This window comes from Brienomyrus brachyistius, chromosome 21, assembly GCF_023856365.1.
Source record: "Brienomyrus brachyistius isolate T26 chromosome 21, BBRACH_0.4, whole genome shotgun sequence".
Taxonomy (NCBI): domain Eukaryota; kingdom Metazoa; phylum Chordata; class Actinopteri; order Osteoglossiformes; family Mormyridae; genus Brienomyrus; species Brienomyrus brachyistius.
Window position 1 is genome coordinate 6,888,888 of NC_064553.1, and position 19,532 is coordinate 6,908,419.

Sequence of the window (19,532 nt, forward strand, 5' to 3'; positions counted from 1 at the left end):
CATTAATTTGAGGATGAGATCGTCCACTAAAACTCCGAAAGATTTACCGAGTTTATGTATCTATGTTTTACCTGTGATTCGAGCCACAGCAAAACAGACAGACTCACATCAGGACATGTTAAAGGGTGCAGCGCACCGTAGGTCAATTGTAGCCGATATCGTCATAGGCAGTTCCCTTAGATGACTTATTTGGCAGTGATAAACAGTCTTAGATGAATTCGTATTAAACTATTACATTTATATTGACTACATTTTTCTAGATTATTTTTCAACTTTTACTTTTCAATTTCCGTATTATTTCAAGGTAGCCTATTTCAGGAACTGGTCTCGAGCAAGTCTATTGCTCGCTACATAGCTATTTAAACTTCATTGTGGTCAATATAACATCCGAATAAAACCTAGCAAATAGTCTCATTGTAACAAAATCAGCATACAATGATGTCTTACATAAACACGACTGAAAATCACCACCCTAAAGAAATTTTACAATCACCAACCCATTGAAATAAAAAAAGAATGTGGGTGGACCTAGCAGTACCTAGGCAAACTGGATCGTATCTGAACCAAACACTCTCCTTTTGTGTCTCACTTCGTCACTTGCGAAGCAAACACTTTGTCAGTGCAAAATCATAATAACAAAACGTGTTTGGGTTATGTTGAAAAATAATAAAAGATATTTATGATGCAACTTCATGAGCTGCAGTATAACATGCTTTTAACGTACATGTATCTAAACTGAAATGCATCTAATATATATATTTTGTAAAAAATATTTTGATATGAGCATTCAGTCTCTAGCGTTCTCTTCCATCATCCTCTGCTCTCGCTGAATAATACATGTATTTTGTTAAAACGTTTTTTTTTTTTTTTTTTTTTTTTACTAAATAACAGTTTATAAAATACGTCAAAAAAATTCCAGTGCAAAAAAATTCCGTAATTCAAAACGGTCACCACATATATTTTATTCATATTTCACATTTATAATAACACCTACAATGCATAGAGAACAGAGATATTTATGAAAAAGTCAGGTGCAATTCAAAACAGTCTTAATTATTTACATAAATATATATATATATTTGCTCATTTTATTATAAACCTTACTTTTTGTTTATTATTGGTCCAAATTCTGCACACGGCAGATTAATAATTTACCAACAACTGGAAGCCCATAATATCCACAAGCAAGTGACATCTCCTAGCGTTTTACCTTGACTGCCTGTTGCAAGTCAAAAAAAAAAATCTCGGCGCTGGTCTTCTGGCAATAAAACAAACATATGAAGTACGTGCGTTATCTAGTTTTAGGAAACATGTTATGTTGCAATGAAAATATGATAAAACATTATGAAAAAGAAATTTTATTTTTATTGTGTAAAGCAAAAAATTCAATCGATCGTGACTTCCTTAGACGACGATGCAGGCATATTCTGAGACACCATCGGAAGGTCCTAGTTTGGGTCTTGGACGTGGCAATGTAGTCAAACATGGCCGTACCCTGCTGTGGAATCTGCTGTAGAACTTACTAACTTTTTGGGAATTCTTAAATTATTAATGTTTTTAAAGAAATATGGAGTAAGGCTGTGTTTACTATGATGGCTGGATGGGCAGGTTTTTCGGAGGATGAGCTCCGGAGGTTGCAAAATAAAGGTAAATATATATTTTGTTATAACTTACGAAATTTTCATGTAAGTAACTAGACAGTAAAGTTAACTTTAATACATGTTTAGAATCAGTTGAGTGGTTAGCGTGTTTATATTGTCAGTTGTCATTTTTGTAACATAAATAAATAATGGTTAACAGTAAGTAAATAGTAATTAAACGTGTTTCCGCTCCCGTGCAGATTCTGTCGTTCCAGCTGTTTCGGGTCGCGTTCGAAAGCCGGTCCCCACTAACCGAAGCCGACAACAGCTGCAGCGCGAACGAGCTCTTCAGGTGGCCGCTCAGCAGGACGCCTCTGGGCCGCTACCATCAGGGCAGCAGCTCGACAAAGCGAAAGTTCGGACCCCGAGTCAAACTGAGCCGAAAACCTCACAAACCGAGGGGACTCCCCAGGCCGAACACAAAGACACTACGAACGAGTCACATACTCCCTGCCCTGTTATAGCAACAAACAGCGACATGACCCCAAAAGAGCTGGAGAAACAGGAGGTCGAATTGTTAGTAAGTTTGTATACTAAGTAGCCCCAGTGTCATAAAATTATTGTGGGTTTATTTCCACTTTTTTCCCACACAGAATTACATTATCTATATATATTACACAGCTTTCTGTTTGTTAAATATCTACCTTCCTTATTTCTGACATTATATTTATTGATAAAATTACAGAAGGGAGAAAACTCGACTTGAGTTGCTTCAGCAAGAGCAGAGGATGATTGAAGAGAAAAATAAACGCAAGAAAGCCCTTCTGTCAAAGACCATTGCTGAAAAGTAAGCATTCTGACGCCATAAAACCTGTCCATATCAAAAGTTAAAAGAATTAAATTGTAGGTCTTTTCAATAGTTTAATAGATAAGTTGACGTTTGTATGTCATTGCCTTTTTTTTATAATTTGGCGTCCTATCTTTGTTGTATTTTCTCCAGAAAGCCATTAGAAAGCGAAGTATTGAGTTTGACTACAGTGCTTTAATGTTATGTGAAATGCGGGAGATTTGACGTTTAGTTTTACAGAGGAGAAAACGTTTGCGTTTTCTCCATGATTAAGGTCCAAACGAACACAGGCTGAGGCTGTCAAACTGAAGCGGATCCAGAAGGGGCTGCAGGCTCTGGATGAAATGGTGTCCGGTGACATCGGGATTCTGCGTGGACGTATAGAACAGGCAAGCTGGGAGTACTCTGCAGCGAGGTGACGTTCAACCCTGCTCTCTATCAGCCTCGTACACTTTTCCACTTGTTAAACAAAGTTACAGTCTAAAAGCACTCTTTTGGGACATTTTATGGCAGTATTTCGCAAACCAGTCCTCAAGGACTCGCACGCAGTCTACATTTTTGCTCCTCGGCAGGGAAGTGGGACGGAGCAGAAAGGTGGACTGTCTGTGGGTCTCCAAGGACTGGATTGGGAGACTCTGGTTCGAACTATGCTCTTTCAGTACTGAGATTGCCTTTGTCGTCTCAGAATCCAGCATATAGCGTATCCATACACTTGAAGTCAATCTGTTATATCCAGTTTTTTTTTATTTATAGTTAAATGGAACTGTAAGTGATACCACTTATATCTTAAGAAATGTTGACTGTTGTTACTGAATAGACAAAATTGAAGGTTACATTTTTAATTTTAATTTGAGTTCTGCAGCTTTTCTATAAATTTTATTTTATGGAATTTTTTTTATGACTGCAATACATTTTAAAATAATGCTGAAGGTCTTAAAATCTTCATTACCATCTGAATTTTCACCGGACTTTCTTGAAAGCATTGATTTGTAAATAATACTGCCCCCTGTAGGATTGGTTTTGAATTTCAACTCCATTACCACAGATGTTTTGTTATGCCAGTATAGTAATATAATGGTAAATATGCATTTTGCCACAATCAGTCTTTGTATTTATTTTTTGCCAAACAGGAATGTAGAATCTTTACTTGCTTTATCTAAACAGATAACAAAAATTATGAATCGAATTAGAATTGAAAAGTTTGTTATTGCACTGCAGCACAGCAAGGGTATTAAAGTAACTTTCCAGTTAATAGATCCTAAAAGGCTTTATAAAGATGTACTTTTCCTGCCAGAAAACGGTACGAGAAGGCGGAGGCCGAGTTTGTGACCGCAAAGCTGGACCTGCACAAGAAAACTGAGGCGAAGGAGCGGCTGACTGAGCACCTGTACACCATCATCCAGCAGAACGAGCAGCGCAAGGCACGCAAACTGGAAGAGCTGATGCAGCAGCTGGAGATGCAGGCTGACGAGGAGCAGCTGGAGCTGGAGATCCAGGTGGAGAGGCTGCTGCTGGAGGAGGAGCAGGCGTCAGGGGCGGCGGCCCGGGTGGAGTGCGCGAGCGAGGCAGGGGGAGCCCCTCGCGATTCCGACGCCGCACCCCCACAGCACTCAGAACAGGAGAATGATCTGCCAACGCTGCCCGAACGAAGAACAAGTGGCCTAGACTGTGAAAGTCAGGATCCTCCCCCCAGCCATGACTGTGCAGGCAGGGAGGTAGCCACCCCTGTCTGATAAAGCCCCCAGAGAGTCCTTCTGTCTTCCACAACTACAAAGACTCATTCGCTGCTGGACATGAGCACAGTTATCTGCTATTATCATAATTCCTGTCCATGATCCTGCTTCTTAAGAGTTTTGTAGTAGAACTACAGAATCTGAAGTTCTGTAGTCATTTTGAAATATATATATATATAATATAGTTAGATTTTTAGGAACAATTTCTAAAGGGGAGTTAAATATTCTTATATACTTTGTCGGTCTGCCTGTGTGCTTCCATGCAGAAGCAATTGATCTGATGTCATGGCTGTCAATGCAGGAGATGTGTCCCCCCCCCCCTGCAGAGGCAGAAGATGCACTTGTTTGCAAACAGTCCCTCCTCAACAGCACGTAATTTAAAACAGATTGTCGTAATAAGCAAGTGACATATGTATGAGTGTCTTGATTCCGTGATCGGAAATGTTTCCGAGAGAGAATTTAATTTCGTTTACCTCTTATTACTTTAACATCCTTGAAATGTAGTTTATGCTTGTTTTGGGATCCTGAGCTTTGGGGAAGTTAGTTTAAAATTTTTTTAACGGGCTAGTAAGCGATTTTACTTTTTGTTTAAAGTTATTTAATTTGTTTTAAGTTTGAATGTTTTTTTTTTCTTTTTAGTTAGTCTTGGTTACACTACACTGTTCATGTCGGTTATTGTCATGTATGTCGCGGTACAGCAGTCTGACCGTGAGTTTTATTTTCTAGTTTATTAAACATTACCCTACGAACCTGTCTGCGATTAAAGTTTTGGAAGATGAATGGGAAAATGAAGTTCTGGTACTTATTTGTATAATGAAATGATTACTTTAATTGCATTATGTGTGTATAATTTGCTAATATATTGGTTAGTGCAGTAAAACGATAAAAATGATGCAATTTCGCCTTACGGCGCGTGAATGACAACCTACCTATATACATATTGAGTTAAATGTAGTTTTAGTTCATTCTCTCACTTGTCATATGTTATATGCCATTCAAATATGTAAAATTCGTTTCCGCTTGGTACAGTCGTGGAAAACAGCTTCGGTTAAAGTTAATGGTTATTTTTCTCTAACAGCGTATCGTCGGTGCCAGTAGAATAATCCCGATACAACAAGACGAACATTTTCCAAATGCGTAGAAATTGTGAGATTAGCATCTTGATTATAATGATCACAATTGTCTGCCTTATAATGGGAACCATACGCCGTAATGAAGCGGTGTGGTACTGCCGTAACATAATTTGCGCTTAAGGTTTACGGATTTGTGAGACCTATATGACTTCAGAGAGCGGAGCTGCAGCTTCGGACTGTTCTTTGATTTATGTGGAGCCAGTTTATCACGACAGTTTGGGAAAAAACTCCGTAACCTGAGGAGTGAAAAGATGGTAAGACCAATTTATACCGTGGACTGTGGCCCCCGGCCATGCATTAGTTATAGATTTGCGCCCTTGACACGCCGTGTATACAACACGAGTTATATTAATCGGTTTAACGTAAATCATCAATAATTCAATAATTAGGGACGTAGTTAAAATTACGACGTTTTTAAAGAGCCGCCATAAACGCGTTTAATGTGTGATTGACCGATCACCCAGTTGGTTGCTTTTAGCGGATAAATTGTGCGTGCGTAACGCACAGAAAAATGAAAGTCTTGTCTGAGCCATTTGTCATAATATTCAAGTTGAATTTTTATGTTTCCGCTTAAATGTGCAAAGGTGAATAAAGTGCTTTACTCAGTTGTTTGGTTTTCTTTTATGGGCCCTAATCGATATCATGTTCAATTGGCTGATAAAGCTATCGCTGTAAGTCTACTTCAGTAGACCGTATTTATGCGTATCCGAAACAAGATTATATTGTTTATGTACTGTCAGAGTTGTTCAATGTTTATTATGTTGTCGTTTAATGTAAATTAAAATTACCAGGCAAGTATTGCTGTAATATATCAGCACGTTGCAGCGTTCTGGATTCATTGTGCAATAAACTTGTTTGTGATTCTATGGTTTGCCCCTATTAATAGTTTGACTCCCTCTAGTAATTTATACGAAAAATAAAATTTGTATAGTTTGGCGGTGACATTTGTATAATATTACTATAATTTCCAAAGATCTTTATAACGGATTCTTCCTTGAAAAGGTTATGAAATATGGGTAACATACACCGTACAAGCGGTCACAATTATAAACATCCAGAAGGACACTGCTCACAGGGTATGTAAAGCAATACACGGCGCGTGCATTCATTGTCATCTACTGTACGAGAGAAATCAAAGACGTTTACTTGTCAATCGGGTTTCATGTTAAGAAAAATAATCCGAATTTAAAATCCGAATTAGTCCACCTGTTTCAATCATCGAAGTGAGTAATTAATTTGCAATAAAACGACAGATTTAACTACAATAGAAACATGTCAATTAAAATACTAATCAGAAGACTTTATTTACAGTGTTCTGTATATTACTGTGCTGTTATGGCCAACGATGGAAATTAATACTCGCACAGTAAAGGCACAAATAACCTGTATAGATAGGCCTTTTAATACTATGAAACATTTCGGTAATATTTTTAGAATAGTCGTCTTTGGTAGGCTTTTTTATTCAACTTTAATCATTTTTGAATAAGTTTAATAGTGTTACGGAATCTTCTGCTAATATTGTCCACTGTCTTGTGCCTTTCGATAATCGGTGGGTCGTCAATTTAGAAACAGACTGGTCCTGTTAAGTATTCCAGGTCCCGACCCACCCTGCTAATTAAGGTGATGACCTTTGTTAAGCGGTTGTTTCTGACGACATTAAACACGTCTAATTTTTCTCGGTCTGTAACCTGCAAGAAACGAATTCAATGATGTATCGAGATTAAACTTAACGTATTGGACTGTATGTGTTTTAAGCACGAGATGCACTCTGTCATTTAAGAAGAGATTAAAATGTCGTGGTGAGCAATAATCCAGTTAACCCTCAGAAATACCAGTATTGATATACTGACACTTGGTATTAATAATTACTGTCTGTATTGTCTCGTCATCGTTTACAATTCCCAGAGTTTTGCTTAAAAATATAATTCAGCCGTCTTGGTTATTCTGTGTTCAATAATGACTAAACAATAATTACAAACCGCTTGTGGTCTTCCCACATGAAATCAATCTGGTGTGAATTAAACAACACGGCTTCCAAAACTCTAAGTAATATTCGCCCGCCCATATTCTGATCTAATCGAGCAGGGTACTTAAAGTTCAGACGGGTTAAGGACTTCACATCAATAAAACCAAATATAATTGGTAACAACTAATTATGATGGAGATTACTATAATGAAGGCCAGGATTGTTCATTATAATAGGCTACTGCAAGTGTTACAACAGCCACGATTTCACATGAAGTTTTTAAGGACAAGGGTTTTTAATGAGACTTGCCTACTTGCTAATTTAATGCCATTTATTTATTGATTTATATATATTATACATTATACATTTGGCGTGTCGAGACGCGATATATGAAACAGAAAATCACATAAAATTAATAAGATTATTTCTTTTCGTAAACGTTACTCTTATCTTCACATTATTAACGTTATTTGTGAACAGTACCTTTAAATATTTTACCACTAGTCACAACGCCTATAATAATAATAATAATAATAATAATAATAATAATAATAATAATAATAATAATAATAATAATAATAATAATAATGTGGTCATATCCAGGATATAATTACTTCAATATTAAATTTTAATGGGATTTATTTTTATTTCTCTACATTTTGGAAGTGTCGCGTTTTTTCCACGTTCCGGTAATAATAATATGTCTGGTGTTGGGGAAGGTGCTTCGTTGCATATCACAAAGAGATTCTGCACCAAATGATAACTTTATCGGCGGTTTATTTGTGCGTGTCCCTGTTAGTATTTCTGAAAAATATTCATCCGAAAATATTTATCCGCGCTTGTTCTTCATTCGCTAAGACACTTGAATAATCGCGTGTGATAAGCGTTACAATTATATGCTGATATCTTTCACAGAGAATTCAATCTAAAATTACATTTAATCATGTGGTGATTTTTATACGTCTTAAATCTGAAAAGGAAACATATAGCCACTTCTGAATTTTCGGAGAGTCATTTAATGCGTGTTTATTGTTCAGGACTTCTTCATGCAAACCATTTTTTTAAACAGTGTACTGTGCAAACAAACGTAAGGTTCCGCGCGCAGCTCGAGCCGAAGTGGGTTAATAAACCTGTGGGGTTATTTGACGTTTCATTACGTGTCTTCTGGAGCAGCGGTGAAAAGAAAGCAAACTTTCGCCAACGCATGATGACAGAACTTTGTATTTGTGTATTTATAGATTTAAAAGGCAGACATGCTACCCTGGCATCAACATCGGTGCTCTTACCAGAGAGAGAAAGGGGTTCGCAATGAAAACTAATGATGAAAAAAAGACTATTCCATCCCAACGCCTTAATTAAATGCATGGAAAGTACGAGAGAGGCACCGTACATCTGGTTTCAATCTGCGTCTCTTTGATGGCATCAGGCGTTCTTTTCCCAGATCTGGAGCTGGAAGCGAAGGACTGACTGCGGCTGCTTAAAGAGTACGCCCCCCCCTTCCCACCCCCCGCCTACCCCGAAACGCTCAGTCAAAGCAAACTGGAATGCTTAACTTAAAAAAAGTCATTTTCATATAGATGGTGTATTGTTTTAAAGACCAAGACAAACAAAACAGCATGTTTGTGAGATCATTACCAGCCTGTAATCAGTATCCCCACTATATATAACCCGTAAGTACGATGATTAGGCTACGTGTGGCTTGCACGCACGGGATGAATTTGTGCGTATACATCAAAATAAATATTCTTAAAATCTCTCTTCGGGACCTTAAGCATAATTTTAGAACGGTACTTAAGTAGTGTTTTCATAGATTTTTATTCAGTTTTATTCAAGGCGTAAGTAAAATAATTTTTCAATCGTGCAGATTCCCGTCCTCGGATTAAACCATGCAAGGACGATTTTGTATACCGTTTCCCGAGTGTAGAATCCGTTAGAAGCATTTGTGATCTTATCTAACACACAACTTTAAATGATACATATATGGTCATATATTCCCTAATTAGCATAATTAGCACATTAAAAGTGTGCATTTTATGTTGTGCGGAATCTAAAACGCATAGTATTTAATTTTAGAAACAGTTCATATATCGTTGTGACTAATGTTTTTTTTAATCATGTTCATTGTGGTCGTTACGACTCTATTGTAAATTTGGGGGGTAACTGTCAAGCAGATTTTTTCCAAGGATTCCGTAATCAGGGTGCTTTGGCGGTGGTATGTATTGCTAGTCGGGAGGCGGGGGTGGCCTGGTAAAAAGAAGGTCTGTAAAACGTCAGAAACAGCACAAGGCATCGCCACGTAATTACAGGCTCCTTTTAGGTCGACCCACCCTCCCAGGGGTCTCAAATTTTCATTTATTCCCCGTTTCGGCTCCCCTAGCATGGCAGTCTCGATCGTTTGATGTGCCAGAGAGTCCGTCGATCGGATGAGGGGAAGACCCAAGTCAAAAACTTCAACATCCAGCGCTCCACTACCGAACGTAAACTGAGAACTCGGCTTCAGTGCGTATTTAGACCTAATCATTTCTGCAGCTTAGTCATTCAATGTCGTAACGCAGCAGGCGTGGAGAAGAAAATAACTTCCCGGAATGTTGTAGGATTCTGGGACGCTACAAAGCAGGGCGAGCGATGCCATAACCAGCCATTTGGTGGGTTGCTTAAGTGTGGAAAATCCTTGAAAATATAGCATCTGTTCAAAAGGAAAAATTTTCGTTTTTGATCATTTTAAGAAGCCAATCGACCCTAAAACCTTAATCACTGAAGAACGTCAATTATCTGGATCCGTACAGCTTTTAAAAATTCTTTATTTCAAAGTCAGACCTGTTGATGGGGTTGGAGACGTCGTTAGTACTTTTTGTGAATAGGGAGTAATTATCCTACCTGTGTTTTATTTACGTCATGACTTCTGGTTATATGCATGTGATGGACAGATCTAACCGCCTGGAGAGCCCAATTACTGCCAATCTGGAAAATCTACAAGCCAAAAAGAACTTCTCAGTAAGCCATCTGTTGGACCTGGAGGAGGCAGGGGAGATGGTAGGGACACCGAGCGACGAGACCACCGGAGAAGCGGCAAGGAGTATGCTGGAATCACCGGGTCTAACCAGCGGCAGCGATACCACGCAGCAGGAAAGTAAGTCACCCTCATGGCAACGTCAAGCGGGCCTCACGTGCGATTATCGCATTAATGTACGGGGGATTGTCGCATTAGCTGGTATATTTCATTTCAATAGGGCTTGGTCCTATTCAGTTTTATGTTAAAGGAAGTTGGGAGAAAGAAGTGTAAGACATATCACGGTAAGATTCGTGCTTTGAGCTCATCGCGTGTGTGATATCGTCAGAATCACGCAGATGTGCCGTCCACAGTGCCCGCACCTGACTTCCACACGTATGGAGATTGTCTACAATGTCCTTAGAACTTGTTGCTCTTATAGTAGACTTCCAAAATCAATAAACGGCCATTTTTAATACGTTATTTATTATATTTTATCGTTTCTAAGATAATATGTATTCATTTTCTGGTGTCACTCAGGGATTGAGTTTTGGGGGTTAGGTCGGATCTGCATAACATGCATGCGCAAAGTCCTACTAACAACCTATCCGGTTTGTATGCCACCCTCTGGTAGTGAATGTATTTTAAACAGGCCGTCTACTACGGGAGGATTGCACGCAAAAAGATCCTAAAAGTGAGCGTTGCTAAATAAAGCGTAGTGTTTCTTTGTATGGTTGAACAAGCCGGGACGCTTTCTCGTAATTTGTTTCTATTAATGCAAGCCGTATGTTGGGTGCAACCTTAACGCTTCGCAACTAGCAACGAAGATGTACAGTTAATGTCAGATCACTGGTGGCTTACGGAAGAGAAGGACTTATTAAATGTGTATTTGAAATGCAGCCCACAGAAAAAGTATAAATCTAGTATTAAGTGGGCCTATAAGGATTGTGTGTGTCACGTTCAAGAGTCGAAAGTAAACATGCCACACTGGCAATCTCAGGCTATGTATTGAGTACCCGCGTATATTCTTTTAATTACGGTATAATCATTCATTTATATACAATAGAAGGAAAGACCAAATCTCACTTTAAAAAACTAGCAGCTGTTGTTTGTTACACTGAAACTGTTGAATTGCATCAGAATTAATTAAGGCTTCAAAACATTTTCATTGCTCAGCGTTGCTTTTATACGCCTTTTCCAAAAGCAAATCACTCTTGACGCAGGAAAAAAAAAACATTAAAACTACTGTGATCAGTATTTAACATTGTTTGCTTTTTATTCTTAGATATTTTTTTTTCTTTTCAGTATCCCAGGTCGCCCATGACAGCCGTTGACAGCAAAACTAAGCTAAGCGTTTTATTAATGTATTTTTAAGAATATTAAAGTAGAAAATTACTTTTTAATTAAAATGTCTTTAAATAAATAGATAAGTAAAGGCTGATATGCTGTGAGATCTAACATCCATGTTTAACAGTTAATGATCTGGTTATGAAAGAAATATACATATACACACATACACACACACAATGTCTAACATGGAATATACCTTATATATAATATATATTTCTTTCACAGCCAGATCATTAACTGTACATAAGAATATAACACGGTTAGGGTTTTGTGTTCGTGTAAAATATAAATGTGGGACATTAATACACAGGTTTGATAACTATTTTCAAGCTTAAAGACCATTTAAATTCAGATTCATGAAAACGATCAAAATTTATAATAAAATACATTTGAACGAATATGCAATATTGATTACAATAATATCATTACGTCTAATAAAAACAATTGTCACATTTATTTCTAACTATGACAAAACTGAACGTTGATCGCTACACGCACTCCTGAAACGTAAAACGTCTTCAGAAATTCTTCACATCCTTCTCTTTCATCTGCCTTATTGTGATAAGGGTCCCGAAGAGGCCAATCAATCCATCACCGAGACACTTTTCCATGCCCCTATGAAGTTTTATTTGAGTGATTTAAGGACTGATTGATGAGAGCAAAGAGTGTGTCTGCGGCAAGGCTGCCTTTCTTCCAAGACATGAGGTCTGTGGGGATTTGAGGCATCATCCCCTCCCGTTCGGAGACAGTCCCCTGAAACAGCCAACTCAGTAAAACGCGAAATGTAGGCCTCCCCTCCCGCGCAAGCATACGGGACCAGACTCAAACCATTACTTAGCCCATCATTTTTCGTCGTATCTCATTTTAAAGGATAAATACTAATACAAACTCTTTTGATCCTTAAATGGCTGGATTTTGAAATGTGTTCAGTGGTCCGAACGCCAGCGGGGCTAGTTCCCTATTGATTTCCGGGATTGTACTTTTGTAAGCTGTCGGCTTGTCATTAATAGAATATCAAGAACAGATACGGTCGTCAATGCAACGTAATATTTTCGCGTAATATTTTCGTAGAAACGTGCTAAAATCCGCAATCGTATTTATTGGTCATTCTGCCACTCCGATTTGTCTTGGAAATTATTAACCGCTTTTAATTTTTACGATTTGGTTGGCGGTGTGAACACCTTTTACCTAACTGCTGTCGTTGATTAAGACGTGGATGCATTCTGCCTAAAGCAATAACTGTCCGTATTCTCGTGGAAAAAAAGCAGTTATTTTGACATTGTGTCCATTCGCTTGTGCTTGTCTTGCAATAATAACCTATATCGTTGCAGGGTGATTGACATGTTGCCGTATATTTCGTAATATATTATACATTATATAATATATGAAGCAGAAGGGTATATATTTTTTAACAAATCAAGTATTAGGTCTATTTAAAAAACTCACTGAGGAGGTCCGTTTTAACAAGCTATTTATAGGCGTGGAAGTGCTTGTCATTGCTTATGTTGAAGTTCACTTTGCTGACTTCTGCTCCACGTACAGCAACGAAGCTACAAGAGTGCATTAGATCATCAGCGCCGCCATTAAGATTTATCATCAGATCATCTCTTGCGCCTGGGCTTTTGAATTAAACGTTTCTGAAGACGAAAGGATTAACCCGAAACTGAAAGACGAGTCACGGTCTTTTAGCGCTGCGTTGTGTCAGCTCACTGAAGCTGCCTGCCCTACTACGAAACCCTTCGTTAACTTGCGACTTTTGAGTAACTTGAGTCGGAAGAGTTAATGTTACTTGCGCTGTCGTGGATCTGAAACGTTTCGCATAAGCTCTGCAGAACCTCGTCTTTCTGAAACCACTGACCACTGAGTTCTTTGTGTGTATTTTTCCCCCTCGAGGCTTCCTTTTAGGTCGCACATCTGGCTGTCAGAATATAGACCTCACATCTGGACCATTACACGTACAATGCAGTTTCCAGCAAATGAATGCTGAGACCCGTGCAGTTACAGCTTATGTACATGATTAATCGTCAAGGAGCTAATTTTAAATCAAAACGTGAAAGATAGGTAGTGTTTTCTGAACATCAACAACAATGCTTTGGTATTAATTATAAAAACTACGGTTGGCCAAACACGACTTTGTAGACCAGCCGGCTGATTTGGAATAAAGGTTTGATTGCCTCTTAATTCATCTGGTTGTTGTCTCGCCTGCAAGGGCTAAGTGTTGTTCCACGTATTCACAGATCGGTGTTCAGTGGTTCTGCATGTCGTTCTCTAAGCATGTGTCCGGGTGTGTGTGTGTGTGTGTCAGATGAGCAGCTGAACACAGAGGAGAAGAAGAAGCGCAAGCAGAGGCGGAATCGCACCACTTTCAACAGCAGCCAGCTGCAGGCGCTGGAGCGCGTGTTCGAGAGGACGCACTACCCTGACGCCTTCGTGCGTGAGGACCTGGCGCGCAGGGTGAACCTAACTGAGGCGCGAGTGCAGGTACGGCGCCCCCCATCGTCAGTCCGAAGGAGATACTGATTGGTGCATCTAGTCATGCCAATCATAATTTGCATATATGGTGGCCCCATCGGTCCCGTCAGCACCATCAGGGTTGGAGGATAATATTTATTAGACATTAGAGCTGCTTCTGAGGAGTCAAAACCAAGAGTCCTTGGTGTTTTTATTTCACCCCCACCTCATTTCGGTAGTAATCAGGGGGTGTCTGAATGCCCTCTTCGACTCCGCAGTCGATCCAGAATCTGGATCAGCAGCTTCAGATGGCGGCCCATTTATAGTCTGTTTATTGTCGTCCTCATTAGCTTTTCCTAGGCACAAATGAACCATTCATCCCAGCCTCGATGACAACACCTCTGTTCGGGTCAAAGCAAAATTAGATAATTGCCTGCTAGTTGTAACTTCTCAAATTGGATCGGATTCACGAACACTTCGACTCCTACGAACCTCCATATGCAGTAAGGGCTTAAACGTCTTTGAGAGCAGAATTCACGTTGATGCTGTCTATCGAACAGCTTGTGGCATGAATGTTTTTCCAGTTATGCCTACTTTGAAGAAAACAACAACAACAAAGGGAATGTGTAAATGGTGTGTGCCAGACTGCCAAGCTATCGTGCCACAGAAATCTGTCAGATGAAACTAATAGTCTCTTGCTGAGGAGTGTTCTCTAATGAACACACGGCGCCAGTTCATTTCTGGGTTTTAAATTGTGTATTAAAGACCGGGTACAACACGAAACTACATTCACATAAAAGTAACATTAGCCTACCACAACAGTAGCCTGCGTCTTAACGCCCGTCAGAGGTGCTTGCCGCAGCAACCCTAACAAGCAGCAGTTTAGTTCAATACACTCGGCATTCACTGAAGCATATATTATTTATCTTGTATACCTGCGCTACACAGATTTCAGACCTTCTCTTTTACGACTTCGCGATTTCTGCTCAGGATTACAGTTGAGAAATATTTTAGAAAGTAAAAGTTGCTCTATCGAGATATTTAAGCGTTCAACTTTTTACTAAGCATCGTTAGCTAAAAATATATATAAAAATTTAACATGCAAAAATATCAGCTTGTAACCATTAATATGTAATAATGATAAAACTATTAATAGCATAACACGAGAAAGAAGCTTCACAAGGTTCTGCTAGAGTTGATCTATCAGACAAGTCGCATGATTTTATGCTCCTTGGGAATTTCACCCAATCACAAACACCGAAGGCTCCTTTGCCGCTCCTGCGTCTGTGGTGCCGTTTAGGCGAATCGAGCGTCCAGCACAAAAAAAGCAAATAAAAGTCCCAGCTGCCGGCTAATGTTAAAAATAGACTGATTCGAGCCTAACCCTCTGTGGAGCGATGGGGGGCGAGAGGGGCATGTAGGAATGTGGATGTGTGTTCCTGACTGCTCATTTTTCGGCTGGCACTAGTCGCTGTCGGCCCTTTTCAAGAGCCGGCGAGGTGCCTCCCAACTTCGCTTGCAAAAACAAGTAAGATCTAACATAATCCACCAGTTGAAACGGGTTCATGAATATCTTGCACAATTTTTCCTTACAGGGAAAAGACAAAGTCGGAGACTTTGTAGGTTTTAGACTAAAAGGTACCAATTCCGTCAGATAAATTAATTTTAAGCTACGTTTTAACTTTTGGGGTAGAGGACAGTAGAAATATACTTGAAGCTGGGTTTCGGAGTATGAATATTTCTGCCTGACTTTCTACAGTGGAGTATGTAGTAAATATAACATTTCTCGTGCTGGGATTTGGTCAATTATACCGTTGAAAATATCAGTTTATCGTAATAAAACACAGCAGCTGATAGAACTTGCAGCACGACACCAATCTCCGCGGTGCCACATTTATAGCCCCCAGCCAGGTCATTTTGGGGTGTTTAAAGATTGATTTGCACTCCACGCTTGCCCCTACACTCCTGATAACGCGGGCGGCGACATCGGGTGGGGGATGTTTTCCAGGTCTGGTTTCAGAACAGACGGGCCAAGTTCCGCAGGAACGAGAGGGCTATGCTCGCTAGCAAGAATGCCTCGCTTCTCAAGTCCTACCCGGGGGACGTGACCGCGGTGGAGCAGCCCATCGTACCCCGGCCTGCCCCCCGACCCAACGACTATCTATCCTGGGGCGCTTCCGCTCCCTACAGGTAACCTTTCTACTGCGGCCCCTCTTACCATTTTGTTTTTATTTAATTTCCCACGCCAGTCTTTGCTTTGAGTAGGACACGTTTTTTCTCAAAACATCAATATTTAGCACTTATATTACTCTATCAATATTGAATCATCGTTCTTTTCTTCCACAGAATTCGTTCAAATATTGTAATAATGACAGGTCTGCATGGTGTTCAATATATCAGTGTTTATTAAATATATTTTTCTCTAGACCCCACTCTCTCTTCCTCAGATCTGGTCACCTTTTTGTCATATTTTCTTCCTTATAGTTTGTACTTGGCGTAATCTAAGTTGGCCTAACTGCCAAGGTTATAACTTACTACCAGAGTAAAATGATTTCCATCTTACTCTCGGCCCTGTTTGAACCTGGTTACATTCATCACCTCGTATCACCCTCCTTTGTAGGCCTATTTCTCGAGTGTCTTTAACCTAAGTGCCTTAGGTTACTGTTGTAGCTGCACTTTCTGACTTCATGGTTTTGCGATTTAGAGGTTTATTAAAGAGACAAAGACCATTCGGGTTTAGGGTAGGTTACGTCATGCCGTTATAGCAGTCACATGATCTCAATATGATAACCAGGTGTCACAGCATGTTCCACATTTAAAGCTAGAAAGAGATTAACCTCAGAACACACACAAGTCTCCTTGAGGGCCAAGAAACCAAATCAAATACATCACTCACCTAGCTGAGCTTAAGCATTGCATGTCAAGAAAATGGTGAACAATATCTGGCTCTTGCTATACAGATCTAAGTTAGAGGATTTCCATTGAAACAGGGAAGTGAACGAAAGCCGACAGACCGACCAAAAAGTGCTCAATGAGAATTATTATTTCAACTTGTGTTGGGGAGCAGAAAACAAAGCAATGCGAAGGCACTGATACGTCCTTCAGCTGCTGTCCACTGCTGCAGGACGGACCAAAGAAAGTACCAGAAATAAACACTGTGGTCAGAAAGCAAGTACTCTTATTTTCCCAGAAGTGGATCAATGTTTGATTTGGATGCCTTTCAGAGGCGGGAACATGTCGAAAAATAAACAAGGCTACCATCGCGTACTTTCTTTGCTTCTTCCTGATGTTAGGGAATATGGTCAACGTGCAAACCCCTCTGAAAATATACCGACCATCAGATAAGTGCAGACGTGGCTTGTAATTTGGCCGTTTTCTTCTGTCCTGCAGCTTCCTGGTTGGAAGACAGTGTATTGTACGTGTTATTTTGTATATACCGTGTGTGGTATTTGAATGACGGACACTCTCAAAAATCTGGAACATAATTGGACTGATCTGGGTTGGTGGCCTAATTTGATATGCTTTCATGGAGCCGATCATCTTTGTCGGAGTCCCTGTTTATTTTGTATGTATTATATGTGTTATTTGTGTATAAATGTGACTTACTTTTTGTCCTCCTTTCCAGCGCCATGGCTACCTATCCACCAACCTGCGCCAACACTAATACCGCCCAGGGAATGAATATGGCCAATAGCATCGCCAACCTCCGTCTCAAGGCCAAGGAGTACAGCATGAACCAGGTGCCTACCGTCAACTGAGGGCAAGGAGGCGGCTTCGGGGGCAGGGGATGCTGGGAATCGCGGTCCTCCATGAATAGAGGCGTCCTGATTGGTGCACCAGCCCTTCGTCTCAATCCACACAGGAGCCCCTCCTGCTGCCGACACGCCATCTTTTTTTTAATGAATGTATTTTTAATAGCTTTTTTTTGTGTTGCATCTATTGTAAAGGAAGGGGGATGGAAAAAAAACTAAGCGAGACTATGAAACTTGAAACATTTCGGAAATTGTTCCTTGCGAGGATCTCCGAAACGATGTGCTTTTGAAGTTCCCCGTGACACCCATCTGGACGTGGTTATTAAAGTGAATTTAATCTGATTTTAGGGCAAAAAAAAGACAAAAAATGTGGAAAAAAATTGGTCTTACTGCTTCACACTTTTGAGCGCTCATGAGACTGCTGGGCTGTTTTGTCCAAGGCCCGTCCATCTAAGGTGACATCTGGACACCATGGATAAGACCCCTGAAGCCTGGTCCCACCAGCAGATATCAGTTTATCATCGATGTGCGCTGAACTGGAATAAGATCGGACCTGACCAACGAAAACGCTTTTGGAGTTTTCGCGATGCCGTGCTTTTCCGTGAATGTAGCTGGGAAAGTGTCCGTGTTTAATTTTCATTCTTTTTTTGCGTCATCTTCCATTTTATATCACTCCCATGCAAAAGCACGCTATATATTTTGAGTTTTGTTTTCCGTACAGGCAAACCAGTGTAACCCATTTTGTACAAAAAAGGGAAACTTTTCAGAACCCCAAACATGGTATTTCTTTTACTGTGTATATACCTTGATTATATCTTTATGTGTAACAAAATCCTATATAATAAAAATGCAGTTGCAGAAATACAATGGAAGCAACTTAGAGGCGGAATGCATGATTCTGCAATTCTGTAAGACTAGTAAACAATGCGACGTATCACTTTCTTGTAGCTTGAATGCTCCCGCCTCACTCTCCGTGTGAATTCTCAGCAGTTAATCTCGTTAAAAATGCGACGTAACTTTCCTGGGCTGTTGCTGGCGACAGCAATGCAGTATTGAGGAAAATCAGACGACTTGAGCTTTTTTTTATAATCTCTTCTTAGTACTATTTCAGTGCAGAAACAGGGTCATGCAGAATAAATATCTAAGCAAGTGTGCTTTTGTGGAAGGCTTTGATTGTGGTGTCTGGATTTCCTCAAGACATTAATTGATGGCATTTTATTGTATAAATGTTGACATACGCACTCTTATCTCGGTAGAGCACTAACCCTGGCTTAATTTTAATCCCAGTGAGTCATTTATCATATTTCCCTTTAATGTCTTTAACGGACGCTAAAGCCACACTGTCTGTCATAACTGGTCAACCCGAAACAAGATATATACACAAAAAACGGTTTCTTGCAAAACCTGAGAAATTGGCGTACAGCGCTTGACATCTGTTGGACCTGATTGGCCACCGTACCATGTGACCAACGTCAGCATGTAATAGCTCTAAAACAACTTTGCTGTAACACTACACATGGAGTAACTTGTGCAGGCGGTCACGTCCACAATCAGATGAACTTTGTTGATGTTTATTTTGGAAACGAATGGGGAGGTGGGGGGGATGGGGGGGGTCTGTCTTCCTACCATATCAGCACTGCAAATAAACAATGCCCCCTGTTTATTTGTCAAGCATAGCTTACCTGTTTTGATTACACTGGCACACATTGGCTTTGCGGTTTTAAGAGCTGT

The 19,532-nt window shown here is 39.9% G+C and overlaps 2 protein-coding genes across 5 annotated transcripts; both read left to right on the forward strand.

Annotated features, from left to right (window-relative positions):
• The first annotated feature begins 1,467 nt into the window (after positions 1 to 1,467).
• Positions 1,468 to 4,948, forward strand: gorab (golgin, rab6-interacting). 2 transcript variants are annotated; one of them, XM_048989969.1, is made up of 5 exons: positions 1,468 to 1,647; positions 1,841 to 2,156; positions 2,326 to 2,427; positions 2,702 to 2,842; positions 3,722 to 4,948. In XM_048989969.1, the coding sequence occupies exons 1-5, from the start codon at positions 1,590 to 1,592 to the stop codon at positions 4,158 to 4,160; spliced, it is 1,056 nt and encodes a 351-aa protein (XP_048845926.1). In that variant the 5' UTR covers positions 1,468 to 1,589; the 3' UTR covers positions 4,161 to 4,948. The 2 variants fall into 2 exon arrangements, with proteins under 2 accessions (XP_048845926.1, XP_048845927.1); XM_048989970.1 differs by lacking the exon at positions 1,468 to 1,647 and having other exon boundaries at positions 2,021 to 2,160.
• A 4,635-nt stretch (positions 4,949 to 9,583) lies between these two features.
• Positions 9,584 to 18,950, forward strand: LOC125716876 (paired mesoderm homeobox protein 1). 3 transcript variants are annotated; one of them, XM_048989684.1, is made up of 5 exons: positions 9,584 to 9,758; positions 10,187 to 10,389; positions 13,904 to 14,079; positions 16,058 to 16,239; positions 17,675 to 18,950. In XM_048989684.1, the coding sequence occupies exons 1-5, from the start codon at positions 9,658 to 9,660 to the stop codon at positions 17,805 to 17,807; spliced, it is 795 nt and encodes a 264-aa protein (XP_048845641.1). In that variant the 5' UTR covers positions 9,584 to 9,657; the 3' UTR covers positions 17,808 to 18,950. The 3 variants fall into 3 exon arrangements, with proteins under 3 accessions (XP_048845641.1, XP_048845643.1, XP_048845642.1); XM_048989686.1 differs by lacking the exon at positions 9,584 to 9,758 and adding an exon at positions 9,765 to 9,904; XM_048989685.1 differs by lacking the exon at positions 9,584 to 9,758 and having other exon boundaries at positions 9,770 to 10,389.
• The last annotated feature ends 582 nt before the right edge of the window (positions 18,951 to 19,532 follow it).